Source organism: Heliangelus exortis, chromosome 1, assembly GCF_036169615.1.
Source record: "Heliangelus exortis chromosome 1, bHelExo1.hap1, whole genome shotgun sequence".
Taxonomy (NCBI): Eukaryota; Metazoa; Chordata; class Aves; order Apodiformes; family Trochilidae; genus Heliangelus; species Heliangelus exortis.
Window position 1 is genome coordinate 134,937,276 of NC_092422.1, and position 23,231 is coordinate 134,960,506.

At 40.8% G+C, this 23,231-nt stretch overlaps 1 protein-coding gene across 12 annotated transcripts in view; it reads right to left on the reverse strand.

Annotated features, from left to right (window-relative positions):
- ADIPOR2 (adiponectin receptor 2) overlaps positions 1 to 21,355 on the reverse strand; it is a 44,524-nt gene extending 23,169 nt beyond the window's left edge. For 2 of the 12 annotated variants that reach the window (XM_071768074.1, XM_071768049.1), the window contains exon 1: positions 988 to 1,009. In XM_071768074.1, the coding sequence (XP_071624175.1) occupies positions 988 to 994 (7 nt within the window). In that variant the 5' untranslated portion in view covers positions 995 to 1,009. The other 10 variants (XM_071768092.1, XM_071768064.1, XM_071768112.1 and 7 more) reach the window with 10 other exon arrangements.
- Positions 21,356 to 23,231: the final 1,876 nt, after the last annotated feature.

The following is a 23,231-nucleotide window of genomic DNA, read 5'->3' on the forward strand; positions in this document are numbered from 1 at the left end:
ATCTCCAAAAAGCCAATAAATAATATACTTCTTCCTTTCAAGGAGTAATCTCATTTATGTATGACCACTGCAAGATAATTCTCAGCTCTGACAGATGTGCTATAGTTAATTTAGCTGCAGCAGTTTGTAATATTATATCCCCTCAGCTGTCTGGCAATCCTGAGAGAAAAGAGCTGCTAATGAGGAGGTAACAGACTTTGCAGAACCAAATGATACCTCAGTTGTCCAAGTTCAGCGTGGCACACTGCTTTAATCACCCAAGAAGGTAAGTTTACAATATGACAGCAGAGCAGATGGTATGCTCATCTTCCTGCTAACTCCACTACATGGTCAGTAACCTCCACAAGAGGTAACATCTAAAATGGCCACAGCTGTTTACTAGGTAAACATAAGGGCCACAGGACTATCACCCCTTGGAAATCAAGCCAAGGTCTAACAACATTACACAGGAAGCCCAAAGAAGTTAAGCAACTGGATTCTAAAGCCAAGGACAAATATTTAGAAAACCACAGAACAACTGAAATCTTGCCTTGCTTTGTCTTATTTCAAGCAACCAATTCACAATTCTATTTTTGTGCAAGAAACATGAAGACATAATCACACTGCCATTTGGCAAAACTGATCTAGGGAAGAAAGAAAAGCATATGCAACAAAAACTACAGTTTGAAATGAACTTGCTGGGTGTCTTACTTTAAAAGGCAATTTCAAGACTAATTTCATGGCAGTATACTGCACCACTTTGCAGCTATAGCTAAAACCAAAGAAAGACAAGTAAGCAAAACAGCTGTTCATAAACAACAGTTACACACACACATGCACACACCCCTACTGATATTCCACACAGCATGGCAAATAGGTTGTTAGCTGAAACAGCCATTGTTAGTTTCACGGATCATTCAGTTTGCATTAGACATTTAACCAACAAGTTTTACTAGTTTTTTCTTTCTACCAGCTTTAAGCAATAGAATTGCCATTGTGCTGAATTACCTGTCATATTGCCTCAGAGCATGTCCTCACATTACCTCTATGACACTGTGGAAGCAACGCTCAGAGACATTAGCACAACAGGCTTAACCACATCTAGCCAAGATGCTTGCGAAAGGTTCTTCTAATATAAGAAGATGCAAGAATGCCAAGAGACTTCTTAAATCAGCCCTTTAAGATTTACTTCACTGGCAGTTGCTGCCAAGCAATCACCAAGGTTAAAAATAAAAGATGCATTTCAGCTCCAGAAGTGAGATTCGCATTCAGCAGAAGAGCTGAACTTCAGAGCTCTGCACAAGTGAAGTTGTTTCTTGTAATTACTGTGGAACTGCTCCACAAACTAAGATGTTTCCATGGTGTCTTTCATGTACGACCTGTTTAGTGCTAAACATGCTTAACATTACTGAGCATGTAAAGGTAAGCAAGCTGAAAGGTAGTCCTGAAGTATTGCTGCCAACTTTGAGTCTTTTTAAAAAATGTACTACAAAAGCCAAAAACACAGGCCTGAATGCAATAGGGTGTTGCCAAGAGAAAACTGCTAACAGCCAGAATTGTTTGTTCACAAGTGAAAGGACTCTGAGATTACAAACAAGAAAGGCATAGATGGTCTTTAACTTCTATTATAAAGTTTAAATGACTCCAAATCTCAGTGAAGGGCTTGAGTGACTAAAATGACCTTTTCCCAAGAAAACAGTAAGTCTAAGTATGGTCAGTATCATCTAGCCAGGAGACCATGTTCGAAACATTGTGAATAAAAAGATGTACCTCCACACTGTCTCTAAGATTTGGCAGTTCACAAAAAAACTAAAACTGTAAAATGTAGAGCTACAGAACGTTTGAGGTCTTCCATAAGGTTTTCTTTGTGTTGCACTGAGATTAGAAAGTATTTAAAGTCTTTTGCAGCATACAACAAACTGAATGTTTTCATTCAAATTAGTCTCCATTTAAAGAAAAAGTTGCCATGTACAACTTAAAAGCTACTTACTGATTGCATACATACAAAATAAGCTTAACAGCATCTAGATAAATCAGCGAGTTCCTGCTGTGTTTAAAATCAGCTGAGAAAAGCATCTACAGAGTCAGGCTACATGTACACAGATACTCATCATCTTTCTGAAAACAAAATCAGGACAATTTCAGCAGTTGGTCACAATCGTGCAATGTCAGAGGAGTCAACAATTACAGAGCACTTAAGGCAGCAGCATTTAGGATATTGTGTAGAGAATCTTTCCTTGTCATCCTGAGGAGTGAAACAATCTTAAGCATGTCAGGATGCTAATACTGTTCTTTACCAGATCTTCCTGGATATTCCCCAGGGTAAGTGGCACAGTCCTTTTAATGTCCCAGAATTCACCTGGCATGAGGGCTGGTTTTCTACTCTTTACTCCTCATCTTGAGAATGCCACATGGTAGCAAAGCAAAAAAAGCATGCTAAGGGGATACTGTCTGTAGTTAAATTTAGATCTTCAACTCCCTTCTGAAGATAAAACACAATACTGCATGGGACATTACTACTCCTAAGCAAAGCAATCTGTCCAGCATCCAGCTCTTCCCAGTATGTTCCTCCTATAAGCAGCACAAGAATGATCCCTTTAAAGCTATTTCATTCTGTCTGAAGCAAGTACATGAAAGAAGAATGAAAATGGCATCTCCCTAGTCCCCCTTCCACTGATCAACAGGTTTTCTGATAGAAATTTTCCTGTTCAGGACAATGGCACCCACTGTATGCTCTTTCCTTGATAATTCTCTTCAAAGTACTCTAAACTAGCATAAGTAATATATACACACCAGACAAATCTTCATTAAAGTACCTCAATCTCCCTACCAGAGCTTACTTAACAAAAGAAGAAAAGATTTCAGGCTACATAATTTATCAAAACTTTCATTAATGTTTCAGGAAGGGCTCAAATGGCCGAAGTCTTATAAGAGATACTATCTCAGTTTACAAACTTTGCCTTCCCTGTGTCCAAGTACCATCACGGCTACAACAGCATTACTAGTTGCCCAACTACTACATCCACATCACCAGAACTGAACAGTAAACCACCCCATGGCTTGAATAAAACTTTACCATATCCAAAGTTGATTTGTTTAGACTAGACCTTAGTTACAATTAAACAGGCACAACTCCACTTGTAGAACTGTTTGCACAGGTACAAATGGCAAAGTATTTGCAGTACAATCCATACGCAGATTGTACATAAGAACACATATAGGGTGATGAAGGGGATTTTTGCCTAAAAAGTAATTGATTCTGAGTACCTTGACTGAACTAAGTATACTAACCAAAGTACAGCTTTCTTAGCACATTGTATTTCTACTCCTATCAACTGGCAAGGAGGTGCTGTCACATGTAGTCCCTAATGGTAGAGTAAAAACAAAAATATTCAGTAACATCACACAAAAGCTTAAATTATTCTCAGGTGACACTGGGATCATCCTATCACCCAGCTGGTTCACCTACTTCCTAGCACAAGTACTGATGCTCAACTGAGCTTATCAACAGTAAGCTATTGGCAAGGAGGTTCTGTGCTTTGGCACTTTTTTGGGGGGAGTGGTCTCTGATTTTCTGCCTACACCGCAGCCTGGTCCATTTATTGGGGAAATCAAGGCAAGCACCAGTTCCAACATAAGGAAGGGGCACACAGTTTGGGTAAAGTGAGAGGAAGTCAGACAGCAAGCACCTCAGTTTCACATGAGTTAAGACTGCTGCTGAGGGTCACTCATACATGTGGCCTTCCTAATTCATGCTCAGTCACTTACTAACTACACGAAGTATCTGTTCATTGACAGCTTTTTTAAATATGCATAAAACAACACAGAAAAGATAAGAAATCCATACATTTTAAATAGATACGTAAACTGACCCTAAGTTAGAAGCCTTCAGCTAAAAAATTTACAAAACCGTAATACTGAAATATTTAAAAGTATAAGGTGAAAATATTCAAGAGTATAAGGTGAAACAAGGAATTATTTTTTTTTTCCTTAGAATCTTTCAATTATTGAGTTGTCTTTTTCAATTAAGGAGTTAAACATCCACAGCAACATTCCAAATATTCTCCAAAACTACAGCAAAAACAAAAGCAAACAAGGGTATACATGAATAGGAGGGAAGGAGGAGAGAAAAAAAAAAAAAAGGAAAAAAAAAAAAATCACATAAAACCTTGTTTTCTCAATGTATCCTAAAGGAAAAGTATGAATCGAGCTGTAAAAATTCTTTAGAGGTCATCTTTCAACAATGAGGAACAAAAAGGAAGCAATCCAGCACCTCTTCTCCTAGATGTTATTACCCTAGATAAAGAGACATCTACAAAACAAAGATTAGGCTCCCGCGGAGGGTCAGTGGCCAAAAAGCTGTCTTTGTAACTTGTAAACTGTCACTGGACACTTCAGCCTAAGCTATTTCACAGCAGGCTGCAGAGGCAAACAATCAAGTACATTCTGACGCATTTGGATCCAAAGAAAGGGAACAAGCCAGCAGCCTGCCTACATTTAGGAAATGCTTCCATTTCAGAGGATCCCATTACATTGTTACAACATTTGTCTAATTTGTACTGCAAATTGGGCCCCAGTTTAGTAACTTGGTTAAACTCTATGTCAAAGGTTGGCCCACCCCCAGTGCACAATGTCCGGTTGTTACAGACTGGATGGCTGCTGTAAATTAGTTTTACTCTTCGATAAACCAAAAGCAAAAGAATAGCTACAAAACCCGTACAAACTAAGTTCAAGTTCTTCTCACATCACATTCGACAAAAATCCATAACCCAGACCTGGGAAATGTGCTTTTGGCTATTTTTCTTTTTTTCATTAAGTAACCCAGTTCCCCTAAGTGAGAAATGTTCCATCTCTGTGCCCTTCTGTAATCTTATTTCTGTGGCATGTTACTAGCTCACACCAACTTCAGGGTTGTCAACAACAAAAAGATGCAGTTGGGTTTTGTGGCTCACAGACTGTGGCTTACAGACTGTCTAAAAGTGAAAGACTTGAATTAGACATTACTTTCCTCTTAAGTGAATGAAAATTGAGAGTACATCCTTTTAACTACTGCCTTAAGGATATCCAGTTCACAAAAACGTTGGGTGAAGATGATGAAACCAATCTTTGGAGCAAGGCACTAAAATCTGGAGCCAGACTACTAAATTGAAGCCACATTAATTTAACCCCTTTACACAGAGGATCTTTGCATGAAAACGTAAATGGCACCAAGATTAAGAGCTGCAATCCAGAGAGTAAACACTATGCTGGCAGTACAACACTCTCCTGTTAGGAAGCATTTCCTTACATCTCTCTAGAAACTGAATCAAGATCTTTTACAACTCAAGAAAATGTTTTGGTGCCTGGAGCAACTGTACAAAAACAAATAATATCACCTTGCTTTTAATACCGAAGAGTAATACACACATTTTATTCTGCAAACTTAAGGTAGGAAAGCATTTAAGAAAGCCGCCTTTGGTGCTTGTGACTGGGTTGCTTAGATACCTCTTTCTGTAGATGCCATCACTGTATAGGTTTAAGGGCTGGATGGTGCCAAGAGGTGGCAGCCCCCTCTTCCTGAGGTGGGCATCAAACAGCCCCACATTTTATTGCTGCCCACCCAGAGGTGCTCTGACTTACGTCGCAAGCCACTCCACGTGACAATTCGGAAAGACTTTAACCCAGGGAGGAGAATGAGGTAGCAATTTTTCATCAACCTAGCAAACTGAGTCTGCTCAATACACTGTCATGGACAACATGACAAAGGGTAGGACTACATAGTCAAGATTTTAATTGTGTATTTTCCTAACCTGTTGCAGACTGACAGTTACCTGTTGGCCCAAGCCTTTAGTTTTCATATATGTACATACCACAGCTTTTATTATGACCTGCTGACCAGCTGCAGACCACACCTGGCACGGAAAACCGGATACCTTACCAAGATTACTAACTTTAAAACAGTGGTCAGATCTTGGAAGCCTGGGTTCCAAAAAGCTGAGCATCACACTCTTCCCAGATTTTGGAAACACCTACTCTCTAGTTTTGCTGATAATCTTCATAAGCTTTTACTCATTAATGTTTTGATTTGTGGTCAACAGTTTTGGTCTACAAAATATGTTTGCATTCTTATATTTGTGAAATAAGAAGGCGGCTTACTCCTTTACTTATATTCAACAATGACATTTCTACAGTTGAAAACAGTCCATATTCCTCTCCTCAAAAACTGTAATGTTGTTTTGCCACAAGACAGGCAGCTCTAAAAATCTGCTAGTTTTCTGTAGCAATGTTACAAGAGCACCATAGGAATAATCAACATCCACACCCACAGCATGCTAATATACTACTATCTAAACAGCAGTGCAGCATCTTTTTAGGATATTTTCTTAACTACTAAAACTCAAGCAGAAGAAACAGATCTCCTAGGCTGCACCTAATTTATGTCAATCAGAAGCAGATTTAATCAAACAGCTGAAATTTTAGACATAACCACGTGAAGCTAGTTATTAATTCTGTATCTTAATTTCCTTAGTGCAATAGCCACAGAATAATTCAGTTTTTAAAATATAATTGCTAAGAGTTAAGAAATAAGTTCAAATGAGCTTTTAGTCTCCTCTATCATTTAGTGACACTTTTTCCCATATACATTTCTTTGCTGGTAACCTTGTTTGAAATAGTCTCCCATTCAGTAAGAAGACCAAGGACATAGATATGAAAACATGTCATTCAAAAGCAGAAATGTTAAGTATTTTACTTTCTACTAAGTAAACTCAGGAGACACACCCACAGTCCACTTAAAATACACCCTGAGATTACTGCTGAAATTTTAAGTAACAAAGTTATTACCTGTGTATATGCAAACCCTTCAAAGAGGGATGTAGCAAAACATGCCTAGGGGACCAAGGAGACACACAAAAAGTCATCTTTTTGTTGTTTGGTTTACCCACTTGATAGCACCATTTTTCTAGCATAGGTGTTCTCTGAAGAGGTTTTTGCTACTGTACCTGTAGCCTGTAGTCAAATCAGCACAGCTATGCTAGTGTAAATTTTAAGTTTGAAACAGTTTAAGACCATAAACGCACTCCACGTTAATTTTCAAGTAACAAGAAAGCATTTGGGAATTATATACATTAGATGTGTTGCATTACTTAATATCACCTATTGATACAATCAGATAGCTATATGGGGAGGGCAAAGAGAAAACAATTCAGATCTCTTTCAACTCAAAAAAACCCCACAAAGAACTCCAAAACACTGAACGAAAAAGTTCACCCATATACATATATGAATTGTATTTAAAAATGTTTTAAGTGAGCTACAGCAATGAGGAGCATGTAACTGAAAACCAGCCTTTGATAACAGACCAACACTGCCATTTTAGTAAAATGAGGACTGGCTTTAACAGCATCACTGAAGGAAAATAACCTTTATTATGTCAAACTACAGTCAAATATTCAAAATAGAAGATAATGACAATGGGATATTACGCAAAAAAATTCCTCAAAGAAAAAAAGACGCAGTATTTACTTATAAAAATATCATACTGCTAAACAATATTACAAACCTTATTACAAAACTGTAATTTCACATAAATCTGAAAGTTAAAAGTTAGACATCCACGTCTTGCTTAGAAGCCTTACGCCACAGGAGGGTTTGCAACACCCTTCCTGGCCTCATGAGTGACAGGCAATGATTTGTGGACATTGAACAGGGGGAATCAGGACAAGGGGCACCAGGTACAAGCTTGAGCATAGGAGGTTCCACATAAATATAAGGAAAAATTTTTTTGCTGTGGTGGTGACAGAGCACTGGAACAGGCTGACAAAGGGACATTGTGGAGTCTCCTTCTGTGGACACATTCAAAACCCACCTGAACGTGTTCCTATGTGACCTCCTGTAGTGACTCTGCTCTGAAAGGGGGTTGGACTTGATCTTTTGAGGTCCCTTCCAACCACTAACTTTCTGCAATTTCTGTGATAACCATGTAGCCCTGTAGCACAGTACTACTCCTGCAAGCAGCAGGCCATAAGCTTCATACTGAACCACAAGGCCTTAAGAACAAGGCTTGTAGGGCTTGCTCTGTCTGAACTCTTCTTGACTTACCTTTTATTTGGTTTGGCTGCAGCAGCAACTTCTCTAATTGACTAGATGTCTATGGCTAATTTATTTTACTTTTGTTTATCTTGGTGTGTTATAACCCCAAGCTGTCTTTCTACGAAAGAGACATCTGCAATGATGTCAGGAAATACTGGTCTAAGATGTCAACAGAGAAGTGGAAAGACAGGATGCAGATCAGGGGAGTATACAGGCATGGGATAAGAGATGGGGCACAGGCTTGCCACTAGAGACCGTGGCTATAAACAACTTGCTAATGCTCAGCTAACAAACAAAAAAAAAACCAAAACAAACCAAAACAAAAAAACCCCAAAAAACCCACCTGAACAAATCTGGCTTTAGCAATAACATGGCAACTATAGGGTACCAGACATAGTAAATTCAGACATAACTTGGATCTGTAGACCAATGAAAAAAGGAGTCATAAAAGCACTTCAGCAAAAAAAAAAAAAACAAACAACTGTAAGTGGATCATAGAGGAAGAAGAAACAGGAAGCATCAACACCATACTCCTCCCAACACATGACTCCTAAGTCTGAAAGTCTGATAAACCCTCTTTATCCTCTGCAGCAGTTGAAAGCTGCCAACTTAAAGACCCAGAGAAGGAACAGGAAGATTAAAGTAACAGCAGAAGAAGGGACAGAAACCAAAAAGTTCACGTTTACAATTTTAGCTGCATTTGGCAGCACCTTCCTGTATGTAAGCATTGTAACACACCACTAGTCTTAATTTTTCTTTAAGAGCTAAATCTAGGCTAATGATTTGAGTCAGACTGTTAAGATTTTCATTATATTAGCAATAGATTCTTGGCTTTACACACATGTTTATATGCACCAACATACACACAAGGGGGGGGCTTCCTCTTTGCCAATGAACAAGAATGTAACAACACAGAGGGAGCCCTTCATTCCTTCTCCCATTTTGCAACTCTGAAAAGCACTGTCTTAGTGTTAGTAGGTAATTAAAATATAATTACAAAGCCCGATGCAGCCCCAGGAAAAGCAACTAAATAGACTGTATGAACTTCTAACATGTTCTTTCCCCAGAAGGGAACTCTTTTAGCCAGGGTGACCCGGTCAACGTTGTTTTGTACCAAAGGGCCTTTTTATACATGTATATGCAGTACTGTAACAGCACTTACAAGTAAAAAATTAAAAATAATTTTAAAAAAATGGAGCTAAGCAGTCACTGTCTGCATTTGCTATTTGCAGAAAGAAGTTCTAGACATCATAGGAGACACTTGATTTCGTTAAGAAACCCTAAGAACAGGAAGGAAGCATGGACAAGTTGATAAGCATGCACACTCTTAAGAGTAAGAAGAGTAGGAATTTGAGTTATTTCCTGGGCAAGGGCCCAGACAGAAGGAACACGAGCAGAGAGCAAGAACCAGGACAGGAAATTACTGAATAGTTATTTGTCCTACTTTTCAAATATTCACTGAATGTACTCTTAATCGAGCCCAACAGTACCACAGGGTGTTAATACATGTACAACTACTTGGGTAAAGAAGAAAAAAATACCTTGCTGACACAACAGTATGCTGACACAACACCTGCTATCAATGGAGTTAGCAAATAACGGATCTCATTCTAGTACATATTTATTCTCTTTCTGTAAGAAAAACAAGCTGTCTAGTATAGTTTGGATGAAAAGACTAGCCCTTTGTGGCCATGATGGAGACACAACAAAGCTCTTCAGATTCATCTGATGTGCAGACAGCAATTATCAATACTGAGAAAATGCAGGCCAAGCTTCTCAGTAGGGAATGAGAGCTATATGTAGAAGCCACCCCCTAATCAGTATGACAATGATGGATTTGGAAACCCACCAGAGAACTCAAGCATAAAGTGAGCATTGCCTTACCCACTTCTAAAATCCTCAGGTATAATACTGTGAAAAGCAAGAAAGGTTCTTCTAGTATTGACAGTGCAGTAGTGGCATACAAGCTTTCAGAAAGAAGTAGAAACTGACAGATTTGCAAGTCCTAAGAGAAGTCTATTATCAATTTAGTATGTAAGAAGTAAAATCTTGGAGGAAAACTGACCTGCCTAGATAACCAGGCAAACTTTGACCTATGTAGACAAGCAAGCAGCTGCAGCTAGAGACAAGAGTATGAAGTAATACAAGCCTTGCATTTATGCAGTGTAGAATCTGGTATCTATTTTTATCATGTGCTAGATAATCAGTAACAATTCAGATGTTTTACATCACTTTTCACACATTTACTAAATCTTCTGAGAAAGCATTTGCTTTGCAATAATAAAGAAAATTTTATTTAAAACCAGCGCTGACCACTCAAAATTGCAGTAAGATTTCAACACAGCACAGTGTTTCCCAACACAGCACAACATTTCCCAATCTTCATGTCCACAACATCCAACCACCACCAAAACCAAGAAAAAGTGAAAATACCAAGTATTGCCTGTCAGCCACAGTAAAGCCACAGAGTTAGCAGATGGTAAACCCAAACACAAAATGAAGTTGTTCTTGACAGAGCAAATAATTAAACCTTGGAACTCCTTGCCACAGGATAACAATTCACAGGGAAACAGGTCAAACGCACAGGTTAAACCCACCAGAGTGCTAGGCACATGAAGCCACCTCCAGCTCTAGAAGCCCCTAACTACTAACGCATGTCTGTCATGTATTACTTGCATATTCATGTTTAGAAGACATTTTCTTCCTTTGGGAATGAACATCCCTACCTTCAGAGTCCTCTCTGAAGGACAGCAAAGTGCTTAGTGAATAATAACGAAATAGGACAGAAATCAGATGATTGAGACAGAAAAATAAAAACCCCACGGAAGAAAGGATGAAGGATGAAATAGAAAATTTCTCAGGGACACCAGGGAAAGCACCCTAACAACACCAATAACTCCCCAAAGGTATCCAAGAGGCCAGTAGGCACTGAGATGTTCTGGCCTATGACTTAGAGATGGCTTAAGAGATGTTCTCTTATGACTTACATAAGAGGACAAGGGAACAGAAAAAAACAATAGCTGCCAGAACCTCATTTGCCAAGTTTCCTCCTCCCCTGAATGACCAGCCTGGCTGGGACCAGTAGGTGGTTCTGCAGCTAGGCCAGGCTTCAGACTCAAAGGGTATAAATAGAAAGGTCAGGGACAAAGAACAGTCAAAGCCTCAGCTAGAGGTGCTGCAGCCTGGTACATCTGGCATGCACTCATCAAGTGAACCATACGATGAATGCATGCATTGCACACTTCTCAAACATCAACTTATCCCCAAGTGAAACACAGATTCTGCTGGGCACAAGCCAGCTCAAAGCTTCTCCATCTCTCCACTTCAGGCAGGAGGTCTTGTCACTTAGTGCATGGGTGGGGAACAAGGCCAAGAAAACTGAGCAAATGGAGCACTGGAATGTAAAGATGTTTATGTACCATGGCTAAGAGGCAGACTGGGTGGGTATTAAGAAGCCTACTTGGGTTACATGCCATGCAAGAGTTTGGTCAGAATTTCATGGGGCTGAAGCTTAAGCAGAAGCTCCACAATGAAAGAAAGAAGAGCAGAGGTTTAAATAACAAGAACAAAAAAAACCACAACAAACCAACCAAAAACAATACAATACCTAAAACCAAGAAAAAACACAACCACACAAAAACCCCTAAAACAAATGCAACACAAACCTGGGGGGACAAAACAAACAAACAAAAAACCAACACAAACCACCATAAAACCCCACTCCAAAAAACCAACCCTACCTGGAGAACTGTGTCCATTTCTGGAGCCCCTGTTACAAGAAAGATATGAAATGTGCTGGAATGTACAAAAAAGAAGAGCCACAAGGATGATCAGAGGGCTGGAGCACCTTTCCTATGAAGACAGACTGAGGGAGTTGGGATTATTCAGTCTGGAGAAGATTCCAAGGAGACCTTATTGTGGCCTTCCAGTACTTTAAAGGGGCCTACAAGAAAGCTGGTGAGGGACTCTTTAGGATCTCAGGTAGTGGTATGACTAGAGGGAATGGATACTAGAGGCAGGTAGATTCAGAATAAATGTTAGGAAAAAGTTCTTCACCATGAGAGTGGTGAGACACTGGAACATGTTGCCCAGGGAGATGGTTGAAGCCCAATCCCTGGAAGTTTTTAAGGCCAGGCTGGACAGGGCTCTGAGCAGCCTGATCTAGTGGGAGGTGTCCCTGCCCATGGCAGGGGGGTTGGAACAAGATGTCCCTGCCAGCACTGACAATTCTATGATTCTGACACATTGCTACAGTTTCTCTCCTTGAACAGGAAAAGAACCACTAGCTCAAGTCCCATCTCTGACTGCTTTATATTCTTATGCATGTACAGAGCATTCACCTCAACAATCAACTCCAATCTGGAAGCAAAGCTTGTCACACTCAATTCAGATATATCTAAGTTTCCTGTAAGCCTCAGTCCTGCGAAATACAACTTGGAACAATGAAACACAGATCTTGCATCTTCCCTGTAGAGCAGTTAACCACTAAAATATAGTTCACAAAAACACCCAGTATTCCAATCTCTAATTTGTTACTGCTCTCTGACAAACAGCTGTGCTACCTATGAGGAAGCATAGATGAGTTTCTCTCACCTAAAAACTGTCACTGATTCTTGGTGTCTGTATTTAAGCCCAGGATGGTTAAAGTCCAAGATTCCTATAAGATGGATGTGAAATCAACATGGATGCTGTTTCTCCTAGTTAGCGTAAAAGTTGATAACAAATTTATGCAGAGAGAGGAAAAAAAAAGTCCTTACAAGTATGCATGCTATACAGCAGCTATTAAATATTTACAGTGGATGACAAAATGCACACATTCCATTCAAATTAGAATACTTTGATTTTTATAGGCTCACTCACCTAGATAACTTTGACAACCCACATAGTTACAGCTAAACTATATAAAGATGCATCAGCACAAAACCAAGGAAATCAGGAGCTTATGTAGCCATCTCATCTACATTGTTCTCTATAAAATGTTCAGTGTAACTGCAGATACCATATTTTATTCTAACTCTGCTAAAAAAAAATAATCTCTGCCTTAGTACTTATTTAAACTGATTTATTACTGTCAAATACATTAATTTGCATGTTAATCTGCCACAGGTCACTTAAAGTTATCCAGAAAGGACTTTTGTCAAGCTCATTCAAGGTTGCTTTTGGTCCACCTAGGAGTTTGAAATCAGAGCCTGGGAGAGATCCTCTATGACATAAATATTACAACATGAAACCAGCAAGGAATGAAGACTTTCCCTGTAATCCATTTTCTCTGCTTCGTTTCATGGCACGTTGCTAGAGCCTAAAATTTCATTAAATGAAGGCTGAGTTTATCTTAGGATCCTGTGTCACTGGAGTTGTAAAGCATACACTATTCACATGCCAGCTTCAAACTGACATTCACTGCACTCCAGCAAAGGAGGGTGAGTTAAGTTTAGACATAATGCAAGTAGCACATGAGACAGAGAAGCTGGCTCAAATGTTACACGTATTACATTATGTACGTTAAGTGCTGGCAATATTTCTACACAGTCTCATACCCAACAGCTTAAAGCCTTTCAGCTGTATGTCTCCCTTATTCAGTATTCTCATCACAAAGCAGAATTGGTTTTCACTAACAGACCACATGCCTCCTAGTATAACCAGTTCTCTAAACAACTCACCAGATGATCCAAGATTTTCAGTACAATCAAATCTGAAGTTCAAAGCCGAGTAAAGACAACCGGACAGTCACTGAAGAGAGGCAGCTTTAGAATACACATGTTTGCTTAGCAACTGGATCACCATCAGCACATTATGCTGATACAGTCCTATTAGCTGTCACATCCCCTGAAGAAGCAGTCTGCAATGCAAACAGCAGTAATGGACACATTTTACACCTTTTCTTTTTATGTCTGCCTAGTAATTAGTCTTAAGTGCCAGCAAATCTCAATTACTCCGTCACTGGTATGACTAAATGTCATTCTACAAAAGGGATTATGCAACTATGTATAATTGTCAACCCCAAATACCACCATTGTTACCTGTGATTTTGAATGTTACAATAAATAATACCTTTATAAATTGTTCATTTATTACAAAGTCATAACTTAGATTACCACCCAATTCAGGAGTCCGTTTGGCTTGAAATGGGAAATCGTTCAAATATACTGTTACCTCAGTACAGGATCTCCAAGAAGGGAGCACCAAGTTTTAAAGAACTTCATTCTCTACACAGGATAAAGCCTCTGAAAAGGCAGTAAAATTTCAGGTGGCACTACAAGGACTACTGGGCACATAAGACTGCTAGAAGGAAAGGAATGTGGAATTGTACCTTTTCAAGGATGACCTTAGACTGCACAAAACATTCATGTGAGTCCTGCAGGCAGACAAGCCCTCAGGCACTTACATAATCATGAAACAGACCCAAGGAATGACTTTTTAGAGGAAAACAGTCATGGGTTCTGTGATCATGCTTTGCTTCTCACAATGACTTTACTGTGATGTGTTAACAAGAGGGTATTTGAAGCTGTTAACTATTACAGAAAGAGTCAGCTGGATAGGGCCTACACAGAAGAATGACAAACTATTGTCCTTCTGCCAGCTCCTTGCACCACTTTCCCAACAGCATTTTGAGGCTCAGCTACTCAAAACTCAAAGTGGATGTAGGTAACCCAAAGTCCTGCAGAGCTGTACTGTTAGCTCAATGCTGATCTTATCTGAGTATGAGATTTTTCAGTATCCTCTCCAACATTCTTGTGTATCATCTTCATCTATGCTGACGTGGAGTCTTTCCAAATCAGTTGACATAACTGTAATTTCAACAGCATCACGTGCTAGTTAGATGTTTTGGACAGAAACATAGAAATGCTGAGAAATTTGGTCAGCCTCTCTCACTCTCTATCAAGGACCAGCTTAGCTTGAAATTCTAAGTTTGCCTTTATAGCAGGAGAAAGGAAATATTCTACCTTTATATTCCAGGGTATAAGATCAAGGCCCAGCTACAAAAGTTTTATATATACAGAGGCTAAACACACATCTTCTCAATTATCTTAGCAACAAGTCACCTCCTAACAAAACTAAGCACTGGATTTTGGTAACCCAGAAAGTTTTAATGTTTTATTACTGATGATCTTTCTCTAGGGTCCTAGTTGACCTAAGAATGTCAGAACACCTACAAAAAACTACAATAAAAAGAAAAGGAAGCTTTGGCAAAACATCCTCCGTGTTTCTGGAGGATGACATAAAACAAGAACAAAAAACTACCATGAAGAACTGTATCTTTAGTAAGAGTGAAACAAATAACTCATAATTATCAGGTGGTCAGAGAAATATAGTCTTTTTCCTCTTTACAAAAAAACATATTTGAAAATTGCCCTGCAAGAAATATCCTACAAATCAAGTCTAAGCTACCTAGCAACTTCTTTCACTGCATTAGTGAAGCTCATAAAAAGGATTTTTATAATACATCCATTATTGAACTATTTCTGGAACACTGCAGAATTCATATGGTTGCCAATTATTAAAAGGTCACAAAGCAGGAAGTCAGAGTGGTTGCACTTAACCATGGACATAAAGATCATCAGGACACAAGACTTTTTTTCAGTAGCCTTCTCTTATCTTGGACTATATAAAGGTCAGAAAACCACTAAGTAAAGCTTTTGTTGACTCTGTTATGCTTTTCACAATTCTCAGGACACCCACACTTTAGAAAATAATCCACTTTGTTCTTCACTGAAGGTACAGCAGGCAAAAAGCCAATAACTGGCACTTTGTCACAGAGCTGCTCTAATAAGAATTATGAATGGGTTCTTCCTTTAAATCCTAGTCATGTCCCATTAAAACAAAAAACTATTTGTCTAAGAGATTAATAATGAGAACAGCAGAATACTACTGTTACCAACCTTGCAAGGCTATATGCTGTTCTAGGGAATATACAGACGCACGTGAATTGCTTAAACTAATACAATCTGCAAAGCACACTGTTCTTCACAAGCAAATTGTTTGTATTATCCCATAATGCCAGAAAATATCAGATTTCCCCGCCACTAGCTATGCCCACAGCACTACTATTTGTCTAAGTAACACATGTCCACAAATATCCCAAGCCGTGAAGGAGATCAGGACATGAATTAAAGCAGTAGAAAGAAAACCAGGAAAAGTATATCCTTCAGTTTATGCCAGGGTATGGCAACCCCTAAATCTTGGGAGAAGCCCACCAGAAAATGCAGTGCAGTACTCTTCCTAACAAAACCATACCTGAACCCTCAGCTGAGAGAAGCTGAAATGCATGTTCAGTGGCTCTTCACCTCAAGCCCAACTAGCCATCCACCTCCTTGTTTCAAATGCTAAAATGCCTTTCCCTGCAAGTAAAAGCTTGTAAATACTGTCAGGACTGAGAGTATAGCCAGTCTCTTCTATACTTACCTTTGCATTGCACAAGGATTTTTAAATAGTTCCCACTGCAGACTGCAAGACAGAGATACAAGTATTTCTAGTACAAGCAGGAGTTAACGATTAGCTAGAGGAATTTCACCATTAGCTAAAGGAATTTTACCAATCAGATTTTATCTAAGAAGCCAGAGGTGGCCTTTTCTCCCAGAAGGCAGCCTGTACTGCCTTGGTTCAATTATTCCAGTCTCATCAAAAGTTCTGCATTTTATAAAAACTCAGAAACAGTATACAGGCATACATTGCCTTGAAGTCTTTATCAGAGTATCAGGTCCCAAAATACAGTATTGCCCAACAAGTTGTTCACACAAAAGATCAAAAAAGAACAAAAAGTGCTTTTGTTAATGTCTGCAGAATTACACAAAGAAAACATTTAATGCAGCAAGAGGTCCATGACCTGCTCCTTCCAGCAGAGCAGCCCCATATCCATCTGTAAGGAGTTAAAACAGGAACTGTTGTCATTAAACCACAAAAAAACAGCTAGAGTTTCCTACCAACATAACAATCCTTACCTAAAAGAACTGCTTAACACACCTAGTAATCTAACAAAATCTGTAGCATACAAATCGTCATCCTTTAGACCTAAACAGAGCAGCACGATTGACTTAGGCTTCAACCAAGGAATGTCAGCCTCCACGACCATCTAAGCAGATGGAACTAAAACAGGCTGAGGAAAAGAGCATTTAATTTGGATATGGGGGAGGAAACTTGGATGAACTCACATGAAAAGCGAGTTTACTGTACTTATCAGAAGTCAGCTAGCCACATCTTCCCTTTGAATATATGCAGATGATCTTAGCTACATTTAGAAAAAAACAACGAAGATCAAAGGGCAAAGACAGATTTTTAGATGACCTGTTCAAATGCATGCAACACTAACATTTTGACATCTAGTTTTGAGAATCAGATGAAGAAAACAAAGAAGAAGAAACATAAATGCTAACCATTCTGGAAGAATGAAAAGACTGAGACACAATAGAAGACAAGGAAGTAGTCTTCCCTGCAGCAGGCCCAAACAGAAGCTTGCAGGGTACTTCAATCTGACAGCAGAACACTTCAATACCCATTTTAAGTATTCAGACTTGACTTTCAACCCATTCTGCAAGTACATGTCTACTCTCTTGCTTACTGCTGTCTAAAAGTACCTTAGAGCCAATGATTATAGCTCTGCCTGTTCCAACACTTTCTTCCTGTAAATAGTGCCTATTTTCTGTTCTCACAAGGGCTTAATTAGTCTTGTACACAGAGAGCTACAGCAGCTGGCACATCCCAGCACTCTATCACATTTTAACAGCTACTGAAATTCATCTGAAGTGTGCTGCAAATTTTTCTACGCTACCACATGTTCTTGTGAACCTTGTATCTACCTGTACATTTTAAGACACCTTTCTGCAAAGAGACTTCTGAGAGGTTCTGAAGCATTCACTGACACACAAACAGTTCACAGAAGGCCACAGAAACCTGCATAGCCAGAAAAACTCTCCCCTCTGCTAACAGAGCAACAGAAATCTGTAACTATAGAATACAAGAGTAATCATGGCTACATGCAACAAACAAATACAACCGCCATCTAATTTTATTTTACACCCACTATCCCTACAACATATTCCATCTGCTCAAGAGAGGATTAAGCTACAAAAAAAAAACCCAAACAAAAGCGACAGTATTTTTCTTTCTACCCTGGCCATATCACACCTCAAGCAGATGCCAGTTAACAAAATACAGTGAAGGACAGCGATATTTCCGTAAGGTTCTGGAAATTCAAAAGAAGTTGCAGTTGAAAATCATGTAAATCAGAGTGCAAATTGGAATTAAACATTTAATATTTAACATTTAATATTTCTGTGAAATTCTGAGCAACTCTTAATTTTGCCAACACCTCCTCACTTCAGGTTCTTTGCTACTTCTCAAACCAAGCAGCAGCATTATCAGCTGTGGCACCTCCTTTCCTGAGAGGCTGGCTGTTCATCATCACCACACCACAATGTGGTGAGCAGTCTTCTGTACACAAAAAAGGTTGCTACTGTGCCCTGAAAGGAAACCTTGAGAGTCACCTTCAAACTGGGCTAAAATAAAACTTTTATTTTTATGTCAAACCATTCAGACAAACTTTCCAGAAAACATATATAAATTACTGGGCAAGTTAAAGACTAACTCACTTTTACAGTTAACTGATGATAAAAGTCTGAATCTCTCATTCCTAGCTGTTGGCACAGGGAAGGCAGGATGTCATTCTTTTCAAAGCACTGCAACAGGAACTATGTGGAAACAATTCACCTCCTGCTCTTTATTAGTTTGCATACTGTTCTACAGGGTGCTCCTTCAAAAATAAAATGTTCTGATAGTGTGCACATATTGAAATAAACAAGTGAAAGTTTAAAAAAAAACAAAACAAAAATTGTTATCTGAAGAAACAGAACTAGTATCTTGTTTATCTCTGTACTCTTAATTGTTGAATACCACTTTCTTTATTGAACTTGCCTGGGTAAACATGTTGCTTTTAAAAGCAAAGACAGCCAGTCACCACTTCAAGTACAATACAACATCTTGCAGAAAGCATGATGCAGGAATGATGCAGCTTCAAGTAATAGCCTTCCCCTTAAATACTGTCCCAAACCTTTTTTTCATAATCACTACCATTATCTTGTGTAACATCTTTTCAAATCTGCCAGGACTGTCTGCCAGAAAATTCATTGAATGACTCAGACACAGACACTTCCAAATCATAAATGCTCAAAACTGCTATTTCCATTTCGGAACTACTTCTATTTAAGCATCTGAATTGCTGGCATAATAATCCAAGGACCCTGAAGTTTCCTCAAGACTTCCTCATGCACAGACAGCATCTCTGCTGATGAAAGCAAATCTTGTTTCTTTGCAGAGTGTCTTGGACAATACAGTTACATAATCAGAAACTTGTAAAAATTGGCTTATTAGCTGTAAGCCCAGACAAGGGAGTAATTGCCATGTATTAGTCAACTAATCTTACACTTGGAACACAACAATGAATTTATTAAAGGTTGCCTACGAATACAAACTCACAGTTTTCACACATAAATTCTACACATAAAAAGTTATCTCTGTAACACAGGAGCCAGAGCATAAAATTTTGGTAACTGAACTGGCTAGTACCCATACACTGTAATGTCCTTCTTTCTATAAATATTATTAGCTCATCGTTGATGATAACAAGGAAAACAGGCTGTGTTTTATGACCATGCTGCACCCTTAATTCCTTGACACAACACCTAGTTCTGTAGATGTGTGTTAGGATAAACATTTTCCCCTGTTACAGCAGCCATGACCAAACCTGAAGTAGTATCATTAAGGTTCTGTAGAAAGTAAGCACCTCCCTACTGAAATGCTACCAAAAAGCTGAGGATTTTTAGAGAGGGAAGACTGTACAATATGCAACTCTTCACCGACTTCCAGATCTACAAAGACCACAGCCAGGACATAACCAGAAATTTAATACTACCTGACACTGACTAATGCAAAGGAGTGAAATCAGGAGTTTAAGTTTCTTGCCAGGACCTCAACTCCTGAAAACCAGATTGCAACCGAAAGAGTTTGCCCAGAGGACACTGCCATCCTTATAAAACCTGGTCCATTTAAAAAAAATACGCAAAACAGTTGTGATACACAAGGCAATTCAACTACCTAAAAAACTTTAATGCTGTACTAAGAACAAAATGTATGTTTTAATATGAAATAATATCTAAAAGATTTTCTGTTATGTGGCAGGTGCATATAATAGCTTACATACATGGAATGACAAAGTTTGCATGTCAAATAAGTTTCAATATTAATAGTTTTCTTAAACATATGCCAACAAAGACACTCAGAGCCACTACATCAACTAACTTGTAAAGCCTGACACAAACAGAAAACAACACTGATAAGCTCAGTAAGAACAGCAGCTGTCATATCTGCTTTGTCTCTTAGTCGATTACCATATGTTTCTAGATCTTTGTTGCTGATCTTAAGCAACCAAGAGACAAATATCTGATTCTTTCAGGAAAAAAAAAAAAAAGCAACTTTTTAAAAAGTTTAGTTAGCCTCTTGGGAACGTTCAAATTGTGGTTACAGTAGAGTCGATTACTTACATTATCTACTGCTGCTAACTCTGCTCTTTATAGATACGTAAATACACACAGAGTTCTCCACGGGCAAGGCAAGGCTCCCATATTGTGCAAGCTGAGGAGTTATTATTTTTATCGCCTCCATAAAAAAGGTTTTAGGAGGAGCAGCAGCAGATTTCCTTGTCCCGACAAGCAACAAGTGCGCAGCTTAACAAGACCCACTTACAGTGCTCTTGACCCACTTAGAGTGCTCCACCGGCCTAAGCCTCCTTCAGCCGAGCACTTCCAAGAGCTCCTTCCTACCCCTGAGCAAACACCCTGACCTCAAGCCCGCCTCACTTCAGCCCCCGGCCAACCGCCCGCCGGGCCCGCTCCCCGCCGCGCCGACAGAACACCCGGCCCGGCCCGAGACCAGCGCCCACCACCGGCCTTCCCCAGCACCCCCGCCACCCACCCGCTCGGAGACCGCGACCCCCAGCCCCACCGCCGTCCCCGGGAAGGGGCGAGAGGCAAGGAGACGTCCCCCCCGTGCCGCGGGGGATCCTCCTCACTCACCGCCCCGCCGAACCTTCCTTCGGGCGGCACCCAGGCCGCGCACTCTTCCCTCCGCTGAGGAGCGGGGGGGAGCGGGCTCCTCGCGGCACTCACCTGGCAACGGCCGCCGCCGCCCCCCTCCCCGGTGCCCGCGAGGTGCTGCCCGCCGCCCCGCGCCACCGCCGCCCCCCTCCTGCGGCCACCGCTGCCGCCACCGCCGCCCCCCTCCTGCGGCCACCGCTGCCGCCGCCGCCACCTCCCCGGCCCTGGTGTCGCCTCCCCCTCTCCCTACTACGTCATAATCGCACGAGGCCGCCGCCGCCAATGCGGGACGCGCCACTGCGCCTGCGCGCGGCCCGACAGAAGGAGGGGCGAGGGGAGGGAGGAGGTGGGGGAGGTCGAAGTGCATCATGGGGAATGTAGTCAGGGAAAGGGGAGGGGAACCCCCCAGAGGGGCGCTGCGCATGCGCACGGGGCGGCCTCATCCCTGGCCCGGGGGAAGGAGGGGGTGCAGCCCCTCCTCCGCCCTCCCCACCCCCCGCTCCGCGGCCGCCGGCTCTGATTGGCTGAGGGGAGCGAGGGGCGTTTGCGCGGGATTTTTTTCTCCGTGTCCGGGGGGGTGCGTTGGGTCGTGGGTGAGGAGCGGGGGGCGGTGTCCCAGCCCCTCAGGGAGTGCCGGGCCTATTCTGCCCTCAAGGGAGGGCTGAGTCGGGGGTAGTCGGAGCTTCTCCTGTGACTCCTCTTCCAGTGTGCCCACGGAGCGTGAGCTTCTGCAGAAAGCGGTGTCAGAGGAACCCCCATCCGCGACCCGAAAGGGGCCACTCGCGGTGCAGCTATCGAGGGTGAGGGAGGCACTGGGAAACTCACTGAGGTGTGAAGTGTGTCCCCTCCCACGGGGCCACGGCAGCTGCCGCAGATCTTGTGGAGGGGCTAGCAGGCCCCACTGGACCGGGGTTTAATGCTCGGGACTGAGCGTGGCACCGGGCAAGGGGACCACTGCCGGTGCAACGCCAGAAAGATGATGGAAAGCAGACCTGTCTTGTGACAGGGCCCAAACAGCTATGTCTGGTAAAAAGGCACGGAGAGGCAACAGCAAAATGAGAAGTTCCTCTGTTGAGTGATGGGAAGTGTAGTCTGAGCAGTAATGAGGAGATGGCTTCTGAAATAATGTCCTAGAGAAAAATGGTGGAAACCCTAATCCTGCGTGTTGTACAGTGAGTGGTCTGAACACTATGGAAATGCTTTCCTGTTAGAGGGCAACCTCGAATTGCTAAGGAGTGTCATTAACCTGGAAGGACTCGCCCATCTACTTAGTTTGGCTCTATACACTTTAAGTGCTTTACTGATCAATACTCTTGATGACTCAGATGCACGTGTAGCCACACAGAGAAATTTTAGCTCAAACACTTGACCGTAAACAAATATTGTTAATGGAGGCAAAATTATCCCTATAAATTAGTATTTGAAGTGTTTTGATCCCCAGTACCCACCAACATTAAATGCATACTGGCTATTCCTTAAAATTATGTTTATAAAACTGATTCCCTACTGTCTCTTCTTTGCCTTTGCTAAAATCTTTATTATTGCAAAGGAAGTAAGGTAAAACATACAGTTGCATTTAAAACATACGGATGCATTATTACATGCACTTCTGGTTTCTCATCAATCAAAATGTATTTTGACGGCTGTTGAGCAGCAGCAGCACAGAGTAGCAGCTGCAGCGCCTGCTCCAGCTCCACCCTGTGTCTGTTGGATGAAGTATTTCCTGCTCTGTCTTTCAGTATTTCATCTGTAAAATGGCGCTAATGATTTTGAACTAATTTAGAGCTCTGCTGACGAAAAAGACATATAAAAACTGCATGTCATTTTCATCTGTCATTTCCTGTCACCATAACTTAAGATGTACTCAGCCAATCAAGAGCAAAATTGAGATTGGAAAATTATTTCATTAAATATTAAATAAAAGCAATCAGGGAGGTTTATTAGAAAGTACAGCCATGCTCTGCCACATGGGGTGAGGTATTCTTTCAAAAAGACATATTTTAGCATTAATATAAAATGTCCATTGCATAATTCCATTGCTGAATGCTTTTGTCTTCAACCCATAGCCCAGTGCAAATTATCAGGTCTCTAGTTAGC